Raw genomic sequence first — 13,774 nt, forward strand, 5'->3', positions numbered from 1 at the left:
AGACTCTGAATTCACAAAAGCTTTGGGTGCAGGTAGCTGCAAAGAGGCATCGTGATGGCTGTGCTCAGAATAAATGAAACGCTACATGACACACCATGCAGTGCAGACCATACTGTAGAATTGTGGGATTCAGAAGTCTTCAGAATTAGCTGCCAATTTTGATATTAATTGTTTAGTTGTAAGTACCTCTTCAGCTCTCAAGGAGGCTGTTCATAAACCCCTCATCTGTGTCCCAGTGGAGCACCATGGAATGAACCCATAAGGAAAGGCAGAACATGCAGTAACGTGCCACATCCCAAACAACTCTGGGAAGAGACAAAAAAAGAACACCTGTACACTGCAATTATGGAATCACAGAATCATCAAGGCCAAAAGAGACCTTTAAGATCATCCAGTCCAACCATCAACTGAGTACTACCACTGTAACCCCTAAACCACTAAACCCCATCACCCAGCAGCAGATCCAGACGCCTCTCAAACACCTCCAGGGATGGTGACTCCAACCTATTCCAATGCCTGGCCCTAAAAGTGAAGAAGTTTTATAGAAAACATGACTGTGTGGCCAAGGACTACAGGCTGAACACTTTAGGTGTGAACCTCTTCTCCGCCAATCTCTCTACACAACCCTGGGCGCAGACTGACCACATTCAGTTCTGTGAGACGCGTCCAGCCAGCCAGGAGCCAGGCGCGGGCAGAGCTCCCTCTCCAGAAGCTCCGGGAGGCGACAAGCCTAGAATGGGTCAGAGAAGCGCTGTCCCTTTCCCCACCGCCCGGGCTGAGGATGCAGGACAACAAGAGACGCCCCCTCCAAGCGCCCAGACACATCGCCCCGCCCGCCGCCCGCGCTTTGCGGCCCAGCGCGTTTTGCGACGCCCAAGATGGCCGCCCCCAGGGCAAAATGAACCCGCTCCGGCCGCCGCCGGGGGGAATGCGGGCTTAGGGCCGGCCGGGACATAGCCGGGTCGCTTCTCCGCGAGGGACACTCGTCCGTGCCCGCTCGGCGTGCGGGGCCCTGCCGGGGCTCGTAGCTGGAGAGCGGAGACTCCCTGGGGAGGCGGCATGTGGGGCGCCCTGCTGCGGAGCGGGGTCCGTGGCACCGGCGGGCTGCGGTCCGTGTCGTCGGGCGGCCCGCCCTGGAGCCAAGTGGTGTCAGAGGCCGAGAAGATCGTGGGCTACCCGACATCCTTCATGAGCCTGCGGTGCCTGCTGAGCGACGAGCTCAGCAACATCGCCATGCAGGTCCGCAAGCTGGTGGGCACCAAGCACCCGCTGCTCGACACCGCCCGGTAAGTGCCGGGGGAAGCGGGGGGATCGGCGGGGCCGGGGTCGCCCGCAGCCCTGGGAGGCTTGTCAAAGCTCTGGGGAAGTTCTGGGCTCCGCTCGCTGTCGGGAGTCGGCGGTCGGTATCGCCGCACGGCGCCCGGAGCCGGGGCCGTGACTGGGATGTCCCTGGGGACGCGCTGTCCTGGGGCCGTGAGGTTTCGCCTCCGCTCCGGGATCCTCCTTTCCCTACCGCAACAGGTTTTCCCTGCGATTATGCGCTGTCATTCGGAAGTTGCTTCGTTGTGACGCCACGTGCAATGCTTCCCCACGCGGTGCAAAAAACCCCAAACAGTTGTGTGTTTTTTTTTTTTTTTTTTTTAATATGAAGAACTATATGGCAAGGAAAACGGTGGAAAAAAGCGGGGGAACTACACAGCTTAAAAACTCAAAATGGCACTGCTCTGAGCTGTATTTTGTTACCAGGAGCTTTAGGAAGCATTCTCTGTTTTGGAATATGCAGCTGGGAGCTGCGAGTTTTTTATGTTGTTGAGAATTTTAGGGTTATTAAGCTCTTTATCCACTCTTTCAGTTTTTAAGGCAAACTAATGGAAGACTTGCATTCCTGCCAATAAGCAGAAACGGGGATTGTTGAGCAGCGTTTTCTTTGACTGTAAAACAAGAACTGAATGGCAGTGGGGTTTTTTATATATTCAATAAAACTCCAGAAGCTTACCAAAATGAAGAGAAAAAAAGAAGCGCAATTTTCCAACGGCTTTTTGGTTGTGGATTTGAGTGTTTTGATTGTTTTTTGGTGTTTTTTATTTGATAGAACTGTGTTTGCTATAACTGCAAGTATAGTAACATTAATAGAATCCAAGTTCAGTATGCATAGTATTTTTAAACAGGTGTAAGAGGAAAATTAGCATTTGTTTAAAACAGGTGTTCTGCTTTTCTTTCAAAGAACAGAAATTGTAGCTGTGTAGTGGTCCTTAGCAACTCCACAATTATGGTGTAATAATATAACAACAAGATTTGTTTTCCAAGCTCTTTGTCTCTAAATCTGGTTGTATTGAGCGAAGAGAATGAGTACAGGGGACTAACATAGCTTTTTTAAAGAAACATGATTTTCAGCAAGGGTGATTTATTTATTTAAGTAGACTTTTCTGGAAGAAACAAATCAACTTGTCAATAAAAAATGGAAAATACCTGACTTTAGAAAATGCCGGTGGAGGGGATTTGTTGACTTGTTTATAAATGGAGGTTGTGATATTATGATAAAGAGGAGGGACAAGAGAAAAATGTTTTTCTGTCTTTGTGAGGTCAGTTGATGGAATTAAGGGAATAGGAGGACCAAAGCACAATATATTTGGGCTCTTAAGTTTCCACCACAGTCATAGAAGTATCATAGAGATCTGCAGTGCTGAAGTGAAGCTTCAATGTTAGCTTTAGAGTGTCTCTTCAATGTGTGGTAGTTGCTGGTTTATTTGTGAATTAAATTTAAATGCAGCATTTTAGGGACTGGTGGGAAGTTTTGTGGTGGAGCTGTGATGTAAGAGTTTGTTGGTAGGGTTTTTTTTTGTTATTTTAAGTGGGCTACTTCAGGCTTAATTCTGTAAGCCTGTGGCTTGTGGGACACCAGTAGGAATATAGTCATGCCCAGGGTCAGCAGGATTAAATCCATTAATTTTTAAAATTCATATATGTTGCAGAGTGCACTACTGACCAACCTGATGTGTCATGCTGGAAACAAAAAGTATTTACTCACATAAAACTGAAACCCTGTACCCTTCCTTTGAGTGTTCTTATTTACTTCGCTGGTATTTCCAAAGGCTTTGATGCAGTTGCATTTCCAATGGCCTTGACCTTTGTATTATAAGAAGAGTTAATGTCCTGCTGACAAGTTGTAGTACACCGATAGCAATGCACAAATTGTTGCCTCATTCACCTTGTTTTATGGTGTGATTTTGCAATAAGGTAAAATTTGACCTTGTTCTTTCTTAATCATCTTGATAATTTATTTCTGAAATTTAAGTGTTGTATGTTTGAATGAAAACATGAGTGATTTTAGTTTTGGGTCTGAGATCTGTCCTCTAACTTACTACAGCAATTTAGGAAACAGCTCTTGATTTTTCAATACTAGGATTTTTTCAATACTTTTAAATCTCTGGCTCATTACTTATGCTTAAAAAGTAACATAGGTTTCCTGTTGTGTGTTCAGACAAACGTTTTAAAGCATGGATATCTGAAATATTTAGTGATTTTTTTTTTTTTAAATACTTAAGTGATTGATACGTTCTGCAAATCTAATCTTGGAGACTGTGAGTACATACTGCATACGTCTGATAAGTACTCCAACACTTAGGGAGATTTTTGTATTTATGAAATATCTGAAAAATATGTGCTGTTAAATTGATTAATTGTGTGTGCTGTTCTCAAGTTTCTACTAATTTGTTTTTGAGGTTATAAGTGGTGACAATCAAATTGTGATTGTTTGCTGTCATGTCTAAATAATATTCATTTTCCTTAACCTTCTTTGACTGGTGGCGTTTTGTCGTCAGTGGTTTTGTGTCTACCTTCCCTTCCTGCCTAAAGGCTTTGCTGGCCTTTGAAATCTTCCTGAGACCATTAGGGATTTCTTAAAGCAGAGAGTTTTCTACCAGTACTTACCTGCATGGAGTAGGTTCTGATCTGAGACAACATAAGTCATAAGTGCCACCACTCTAAAGCCTTTAGTGTAACAGGAGTGTTGATGAGTGTTTTTAAAATTTTACTGGGCTTTGGGTCACCAGGCTGTTGCACAATGTCTGTGCTGAGAGCCTTGAAGAAGGCAGCTGAAAGATAAGTAACTGTCCATGTGAGACAGGACATGTGGAGAAACAGCTGTTGGGCCAGTGTATGTTTCTCTGATGATCCCATCCATTTCTTTCTCTCGTTTGGATGCAGCAGTGGCAGCTCCTGGGTATAAGTGCCTGCCGTGAATCAGGACTGCAGCAGATGTTGTGCTGGGATGATGTGTGACCCTGATACCTCCTACCAAACCTGCGCCTGACCAGTGGCTTTAAATCTGTGAGCTATTGCTGACTCTGCTCTTGGGAGGGCAGAGATGGGTAACTGAGCCCTACGGTGAAGGATTTGGGAGCTCTGTAATTCATGCAGTGAAGTAGAGGGGGTTTTGTTTTGTTTTGTGGTGTTTTTTTTTGTTTGTTTGTTTGTTTGCTTGGGTTTTTTATTTCTAATATTTTGGTTTTTTAAAAGTCAACCACATGAAGTGAACATCCTTAGTACTAGCTTTGCCAGACCTGTTAGAAAGAGGGTGAAATGTGAGGGAAAGGTTACATTTTGTTTTAGAAGGGCTAATGTCTAGTGGTTAATGGATCATTGGAAGCTGGGATATCTGGATTAGATTCACAGCTGTGCTTTTGGCTCTCTGACTAGAACAAGTCACTTAATTTTTCATACTTGCATTTACTTATCTGTGAAATGAATAATGTAGCATCTGTTTTCTGGAGATGTTACACTTCATTCATTACAGCCTGTATCGATCACTGTGATCTTTGAGTGGAAAATGGTGCATAAGCAATATTAACAAAAGAAATGTTATCATTAAAATATTTGCCTCTAATGGATACTCTGGAAACAAAATTGCAATCTGACTACTTCTGGATCTTTCTGTTTGTAGTCCTGTGAGTCACTGTATGGTTTGTCAGAGTTTTAAGATTTCTTTCACTGTAATGAAGTGTCTTCAGCAGCTACTCAAAACCAGCATTTATTTTTTTTTTTCTCTTCAGGCGTTGCTGGACTAAAGGAAAACTTTTTTTAATGTGTGAACGTATGACCTCCTTTTTGGTTGAGAAGCAAACAGATCTCCAATCTTCTCTTTCCCCTCTCTCTAGGCTAGCATACATCCTTCTTAATATAGGAAAGAGTCTGTAATTGGCAGAGTGATCTACTTTTCTCAAATACATAGTGTGAATAATGTTTTCTTGATTACTTAATCTCCCTTGAGAAGGGTATAGCTTGCTGCAGATTGTAAACAGTAAATGTTATGGCCAATGCATCACTTTTATAATATCACTAAATGAAATGGAACGCTTCATACACGTAAAATTATTATGGGATACCATTTAGCTCCAGCCATTCTCTCATTAGCCTGCGGGAGGAATGATTATATTTTAGTTCTGTCAGAATTGTTTGTTGGTGATAAATGCTTAAGTAGACTTAGTTATGGTTTTCCTGGATTATTACAGAAATAAAAAGACTAGCTAGAGCAGGTTTTGTTCTGTTGTAGTCTGCTCAGTGTAGATCTCTACCCATTCTAAGCACCAAACATAAAGTGCGATCCAGAGGACCTTCAAGATTACACGCTTTTTGTTTCAAATGTCTGATAACATTGGTTTCCTGGTAGTTCTGTTTCTTTGTCAGCTTGCAATGGCTTAGTTCAGTAACAGGTCTTGTAACTTCAGGTGTGATGTGCCTCTGACTTCCTATGTAGGTGACCGATTTCAGAGTAGACCTAGGGGTTTGTTCCGGCCTATTGTTATTGGAATTGTTACTGCCAACTTGTATTTTGCCTTAGAACAATGGTGACCTTAAAGCTGTCCTTTTTTTATAATTGTAGGTTTAATTACCTAGGCAGCCTCATCTCCTCAGATGGTAAGATTGACGGAGAGATAGACAACAGGTTAGCAAAGGCATATAGTGCTTTTGGAAAGCTTCATAAAAGAGTATGGCATAATAAACACTTGAAGAAAAGTACCAAGATCAGTGTTTACAGAGCCATAGTGCTGTCTGCTCTTTTATATGGTTCCGAATCATGGGTCATCTACCGCCACCACCTGCAACTCCTAGAACGTTTCCATCAACGCTGTCTCCATTCAATCCTAAACATCCGCTGGTCAGATTATGTGACCAATACATCTGTTCTAGAACAAGCAGCTGTCACAAGTATTGAGGCCATGTTGCTGAGAATTCAGCTGCACTGGGCAGGGCACGTCTCCAGGACGAAGGACCACTGCCTCCCTAAGATCCTGCTCTATGGTGAACTTGCCACTGGCTGCTGCAAGAGAGGAGCCCCGAAGAAAAAATACAAGGACTCCCTGAAACAACATCTCAGCCTTGGCCATATTGATCAACATAACTGGTCTACTCTGACCTCAAAGCGGGAGGTCTGGAGACACACCATCTATAACGCTGCTGCTTCCTTTGAGAATGCATGCAGGATTGCTCTCGAGGAGAAAAGACAACACAGAAAGAATCGTGTCTTGCAGAATATACCATCTAAGGAGTCTTTCTGCTGTGCCTTTTGCAATCAGACATGTCTATCCCGTATTGGCCTTATTAGCCACCAACGTGCTTGTAATAAATGTAGGTAGAGCCTTTCCCAAATCTTTGTTCCCAAAGCCTAACCATGATGATGGTGATGAGGTACTGTGATTGACTCTGAGTAGCTTTTTAGCAACTTGTTTCAAATATTAATTATTTTTTTTCTGGGCTAGAAAAACGATAGTGTTTGTTTACTTGGCAGTGGCTGATGAGGTACCTTTCTCTGAAAACAGCAGGCAGCTGGACACTCAAAGTGAAAAAACAAAGGGTCTGGCTAACTTGGAACTACTAAAATTTACTACAACCTTGTAAGTTTTACTGAGTTGCCTAATCTGTAATGGGCCTGGAGTCATAAAGTCCCTCTCCTGCACTTGCCAGATTAGAAGTTAAAACACATTTGCATTCACTAAATTTTATTGTATTTTCAGCCTGCTTTAACACTTTGTAAAAAAATGTTTCTGTGGTAGAGGATGTGATTTTTATGATTGTGATCATAATGCCTGTGAAGTTAGCTATGATACAGCAGTTGTGGAATTTCCTATGTTTGCTGCAGAGATCTGTAACTTTGTGGAAATGCTGACCACCACAGCTGACCTGCAGGGCACTTCTGCAGAAAGTCTTAGTAGGGATGTTAGAAATACGGAAATGTTTTTTCTTCTTGATGTGTTTGATACTACTTGCAAAATTACCAAAATACTTATAGGAAGGTGCTTATTGGAAGTCTGGCTTTGTCTAGGAAGACTTTTTCCCGAAGCCTTGTGCATAGCTGATGGAAACAGGTGTTTTCAGGAAAGCTCCAGTTGATTGAAGTACCAGAGTTAAATTCTTGCTTTGACTCACCCCATCAAGAAATCTTTGTCTTTCAAGAAAGGCTGGTCCCTTTTAGCTAAATTGGGTTTTATGAATATCTCCCAGTCAGCTGGGACAGACTTGAGTAGTAATTTCAAAACCTTCATGTTACATCTCTTGTAAATGTTGGTACTCCGTAGGGGTTTCTGTTACCATACTCACCATCAAGTAAACCCTTCTTAGGCACAAAAACCAGTTGATTGTGTATTTTGACTGAATGAACTCACAAAGAGCTATTGCAGAAAAGTTAACTTTGGAAGGTAAAAAGACATGAAAGAAGTTAAATCATTGTAGGTTCACATAGGGACTGAAACTTCCTTTTGATTATTTCCATATTACTCATTGTACCTGTGGCCTTCAGTATGGCTCTTAGTCAGCCACCACTTAATACTGTCTTGTACAGTTAAGAGGAAGAGAGAATCCTTTTTTATAGGTCACACTCTTCCTTTATGCTGTAGTAAGGTAGAATGGGATGAATAGGTGTGTGCTGTTTGTTCTTTTTTCCAAATTCTGTTTTTTCTTTCTATTCTTTGGTAAGTTTCACCAGTGGGATTTTTTTTTTAGTTTTCTCCACCAACAACTTTACATTCATATACTTAAATGGTCATATCTGTGAGTTATTACTGCTCTTTTGAAGAGTTGCACCAAAACTTGTATACTTGGGCTTGAGGTTCACAGTTCACGTTTACGGGACCTTAACTTCTTGTTTTAGGTTATTTTAAACATTACATTTTGTTGGGTTTGGCAGTGATAATCTCGTTGTTGAAGGTAAAACATATTAGCCAGTCGTGTGTATGTGTATAGATATATTAAAAAAAGAGTATTTACTCAAGTTTGGTGCTTTTATTCTCAAAGACTCATTCCTCTCTCTCCATCCCCCCCGCATTAGTAAACCCTAACTCAAGAGGTAAAGGCAGTCATTGTCATGATTGTGAGTTTGCTACAAATTTTGAGAGAGGCTGAACTGATGATTAAACAGCCAGTTTTCACCTCTAATGGTGCTGAGTTCTTGTCATTCATTGATGGTATTTGCATGGAAGAATTTATGTAAAGGATGTTTAATTGTATGGTACAATTTTCTGCTGAATATTTTGCCACCACGAGCAAAGTAGGATCAAGTACCAAATCTGCAGTATGGATGTGCAAAAGCTAGGCTGCAAATTAAATTTTCTTGCATTTGAATAATTGCTTTTTGCGATGATTCTCATTTAAATATCTTTGCAATGATTCTCATTTAAATATCTATGTTGAATCCAGGCTTCTGTGCTTATGAAGAATGTATTATTTCAGCATGTAGGGTGGTCTTTGTAAGCAAAGTGTATTCAGTAGGTGATGATTCTGTTTGGGATTCTCTGATGGAATTATTTATGGTGAAAACTAATATGGTGTCCTGATGTTGGTAAGTTATGGTATTTTTAATAGGGAATACCAATCTGAAGATTTCAGCAGAATTTCATGTATAACTCAGCATGATTAAGTGAAAGACCTTGGGATTTCTTAAGCTTGGGTTTCAAGCATGTGACAAAGAAACCGAATGTATAATGAACAGATCCAAGTGCCTGTCAATCTTGAAAGGATGTAGTATAACACACCTAGAGAAAACGTTGCTTTACTTTGGGCTTGCAGTAGCCTAAAATGAAGGTACTTTTTAAAGTTCACATCTGTTCTTTCCTGCTTTCAAGTACAATTGATTTGTAGTGCATGTGAATATTGAATACCAAGTTTAATGTACTAGTGAATGACTGTTAGGTCAATGTTTGCTCTGCGCAGGAAAAGAATACTGAATAAGTGGAAATAGTTTCAAAAGAATTCGTTGTAACACAGAAAAGAGTTGCCAAATATGCCTTTCTAGAAAGTGCAAATGAGAACCAATGTCAAAGAGTAATCAAAATTAATATTTGGGTTACTGGAAGTGGTTTTCACTCAGTGAATTTTATGTTTGGCTATGATAAGTTAACTTCTTTGCCTTACAATAATAAGGGGGAAAAATACTTTTCCTAGAGCTTTTTCTCTTTCTGAGGTCTATATTTTGTAGCTTGCAGATAGTGTTTTCCCCTGCTCAAGATATTTTCCTGCTCTGCTGCCTTTTTTTGTCGATGCTGCCTCCCAGTTGACTTCTTTCCTTGCTTTGGAGGTCCTGGCAGTGAGACCTGGCAGGAGACCCAGTTAACCACGAGCGTATTCAGAGCTCCTCCAAAGACCGTGGGTAACACTGTATCCTCTATAGCACTTCATAATCTATTGAGGAAAGCACAAAGCTCATCAAGGAGGAATGGAAGCTCGGGAGTAGATGTTTCCATACTTACACTATTGCTTTCTCCGAGGGGCGGCAGACCATTGTCTTAAATTATTAATATCTTTCCTTTACCCCACATCTGAGTGTCTTAGTTTCCCTTAGGGTAGGCAGACTGTCTGCAGTGCTTGCCCTAAAGGAAGTACTGCTAGAGACAAACCTGACAGACTATAAAGGAGCACTAGGAATTTAAAAATCTGATCTATTACAAAAAATAAGTTTAAAATCTGTAGCAGCTGCTTTGCTGTCCTTGAATTGTCCCTGCCAATTGTCTGGCATTGACAATCACTTTAGATTATTTTTTTTTTTCTCTCTTGCTGTACAACAGAATTTCATTTAAGGAAAGAAAAACTGATCATATAGGGAAATTGGTGAGACTCATTATATATGTGAACTTTTATCAAATATATGCTGTGAGCTACCTGGACTTTACTTATAATGACAGATAAAGCTTAGAAATTTGCCTCAATACTTAATTGAGAAACTCTAGGACTTGTTCAGCCTGCTGGAGGCTCTTCAGGTGAGCCACAGTCATCTTTTCTTCAATCATCAACTGTTCCTAAAGAAACATCAGGACCTCTAGCTTTTGCGTTCGTCTTTCTCATTTCTTTTCCACTTAAATTACTAGTGATGGTTGTTCCCATTTGCCTTCTTGTTCCTCCAGTTCTTTTCTTTGAAACAGCCCTAGTTGGTTCTTCATGGCTGCTCTTCCATTTTGGTGAAAAACAAAGTTCTACAGGTAATCCTCTGTTTCTTAATTAAATGAAAGTTAATTGTTTGTTATGGTTTGTTACATCTAGTTTTTGTTCTTCCCAGCTAGGAAAGGAAGTCATACATCTAGGAACTACTGATTTAGCTTTATTTTTCTAGTTAAAAATATGAACAAGCAAATCCTTTAACCTTTACTCCCAATTTGTTTCCAAAAGTACCACCTTTAGAAGGAGCTTTCTTCAAAAACAAGAGGAAATTATTTTTGATTACTTGTTAGTTAAATGATCCTATAAACATGAATTGATTGACTTCCTAGCTGTCACTAAATTAATTCATTTTATAGAATTTGAACTCTTTAAAGAAAAAATCATTCTCCCTAACAGCTCCCATTATTTCTTTTCTAGATCTTCACACTCATTATGCAAACTTGCTGGAGTGACAGGTATCTTTTTTGTTAACTACCTGTTCAGCACACTTCACAAAATAATCATGATCAAAGGGTTGATACCTCTATATGTATGTTGTGGTCCTTGAAATAACTTGTATATTTCACCTTAAAAAAGTAAAAAGAAAAAAAAGAAAGAAAGAAAGAAAAATTCTGTGTTTCAGTCACAAGGTAGGTCTGGGTCTGTAACAGGATGAACTTGTGTAGAGCCATCCTGCAAATGCATAGTCCTGATATTGTCAATTTGAGAGTAATGGTCTATGCCAACGTACTTTGTGTCTGATTGTCATCTGAATGATTAACCAGTAGCAGAAGCACCATAGTTAGTTGGTTTGGTAAGACTGCTTTTAGTCAAACTTTACAGAAAGTTCAACTTGTTAAGAGCTTAATGAAATAAATGTTAGGCCAAATACACGAGCAAAGCCACAAGTGGAAAAATTGTCTCTTTTACCCATTTGAAAAGTGACTGTACTACCATACATGATGTTTTGTGTTTTCGTTAAATTAGTGTTAAACTTTGAGACTGAATATTACAGAACCACCATGTTTTCCTAGTATGGAAATTCATATGTTCTCATAGGCTAGAAACTAAAGGTTTCAGTGTGTCAGTGCTGCCCATGTGCATGCTTTTATACGGGGGAAAGTTTTTACCACTGTAACCTTCCAGTGTCTGACTCTTAAATGCTTTCTATTTAATATGGTTTGTGAAGATGAAGGTATACTGTGTGCATATTTGTTATGCTACATTATGTAGTATGTTAATGCTACATTATGAATTTCATATTTGGATCATTCTTTTAGAAGTTGACTTCTGAATGTGATCTGTCTGGTATGACTATATTTCAGTAATTAAAAATTATTCTGCAGGAAATAATATCTTCTCCAAACCTGTGTTGCCTTGTGGAGGTGAAGCTGAAGTGTTAAAGAGGCTGGAGATCAATTAATCATCTGTTCTTTATCCCTGGTTGTTAAAGCCAGAAATACCATGGAGGGTTTGTACTCTGTGTTTTATTGTCCACGGGAAGAATTTGTCGCTTACTGATTATTTGTAAATTTAGATAGTATGGGAGTCATTGGCAGGCTCTGGAAGAAATCAGATGACATCTCTCAGTAGGAGTAATAATGTGAAAAGATCCTTTTCAGAAACTATTTGAGAAAGTAGTAGCTCAGAAAAGTTGAGAAAGCTGGAAGTACGGAGACCTTTGGGCAACCGTGCTTCCACTATACATTTATTTAAGGAATGGAAGGCATTAAAGGAGTTTCTATTGGTAGAATTTATGGTATATTTTATGTGTCTTTTGTCCATAATATAACTTCATAAAACTGAAACAAATAGTCTTGCCAGTTGGAAAGTAGGGAATGAATCCATGTAATGACTATAATGTGTCATAGCAACCAAGTTTTAAAATAGTCAGATTCCAAAATAATGTTGCAAAAATTACATCAGAGGGGGAAAAAATGTACTACGTGTTATGTTATAACAGCAGAAACATGGCCTTGCTTGTTTGTTTGTGAATCACTTGAGATCACATTGCTGCCTGTAGATTTTTGGGGAGGAGTGGGACCAGAGCCAGAGTGTATGTCCTAACACATAGTGCTCGTTCCAGGGATGCATGAGGTTATATTTTTTTTGGCCATCCTTGTTCCTGTGACACTTTGAAAAAGCTGAGTTAATTTTTCCTGTTTTGAATTTATTTTCAGATAAAGTACTAACTGAATATTCACCTTCTTGATTGCTGTTCTACTTTTAAGACTTTGAGTTCCCTTGAATCTTTCTGGGGTTTTTTACCAGGACTTGTCAGGGAATGATTAAGTTTTAGTGCAAAACATTAAGAATGAAACTTCAAGAGATTGGTTTTTTTTCTAATTAATGCAAAATAGCATTGTTGGTGGATGCCATCCTGCAGCATGATGTCTTGATGCTTCCCAGAGCAACAGCAGTGGGTATTTGTGCATCCCTCTCCTACCTTGAGTGTGCACAGGACTCTGAGCTTGGAGGAGCTGCTCCCTGGGGGTGAGCCAGGCTCACTTTCTACCCAAGTGCCAGCTGAGGCTCTGCAGATCCTATTATAAGACCATAGTGTATATCTAGTACTGTATGCACGTAAGTGGCCAGCAGGACAGCTCTGTGTTGGATTCAAAGTGCGGACCCAGAAACGGCATGGGCTGTCTTGCTCTGCTTGCACAGATGTTCTTCTTTATGAGATTAGTGCTTGCAGTTAGCTCCTTGGAATATATTTTCATCTGAGGGCTTTGATTTCTGTTTGACAGGTTTCATTTTCAGTCTACAGCGTTCTTTCAGATACACCATCTTCCTAATAGTTAATTTATAAAAAAAACTTCTTCAGCTAACTGTTACAGTAAACATGCATTGTAACTAGAAGTTGAGGTGTCTTCAGAACTAGAATTGTTCCTTTCTCTTTCCTTGTTCTGTTGTAATTGCTAGGTGACTTACTTCCTAGAAATATCAAGTCTGGATTAATATATTGTCCCTGGGTGGTACCACTGCTTCAGCTTACCTTGGTGTACATGGAGGTATTAAATATTGAAAGATGTTTTCATGTTGTCATGTGGTGGAGCTCTGTGTAAACAAGTTTTATTTACTGAGCAGTTTGGGAAGCATGTACACACCAGTTTGCCTTAGGAAATCTGCCATTTAAGCCTTTGTCCTGATTTTCTCTGGCTATGGTAAATGGAGTGGTAGACAAGGAACCATAGTAGTGAGTGTTATTGAGAGGAAGAACCATTGTCCTGAGGTTCTTGAATAACTTAAGTGCTTACCAACTACTGTCACTAAGCCTCATAAAACATTTTTCAAACTTTTTTTCCCCTCAAAGGAATTCAAAAGCAAAAGTCTGATATTGTATAAAATAGTATCTTTGCTCTAGAAA

General features: G+C 40.1%; 1 protein-coding gene across 1 annotated transcript in view; it reads left to right on the plus strand.

The window, feature by feature from the left end:
- Nucleotides 1–873: 873 nt before the first annotated feature.
- The window catches only part of PDSS2 (decaprenyl diphosphate synthase subunit 2), a 116,070-nt gene continuing 103,169 nt past the window's right edge, over nucleotides 874–13,774 (plus strand). Inside the window, exon 1 of the mRNA XM_018077940.2 lies at nucleotides 874–1,286. Within this exon, the coding sequence (XP_017933429.2) occupies nucleotides 1,060–1,286 (227 nt within the window). The 5' untranslated portion in view covers nucleotides 874–1,059. The remainder of the gene's footprint in view (nucleotides 1,287–13,774) is intronic.

The sequence above is a fragment of the Manacus vitellinus genome, unplaced genomic scaffold, assembly GCF_001715985.3.
Source record: "Manacus vitellinus isolate BGI_N305 unplaced genomic scaffold, ASM171598v3 scaffold_4_pilon, whole genome shotgun sequence".
Lineage (NCBI taxonomy): Eukaryota > Metazoa > Chordata > Aves > Passeriformes > Pipridae > Manacus > Manacus vitellinus.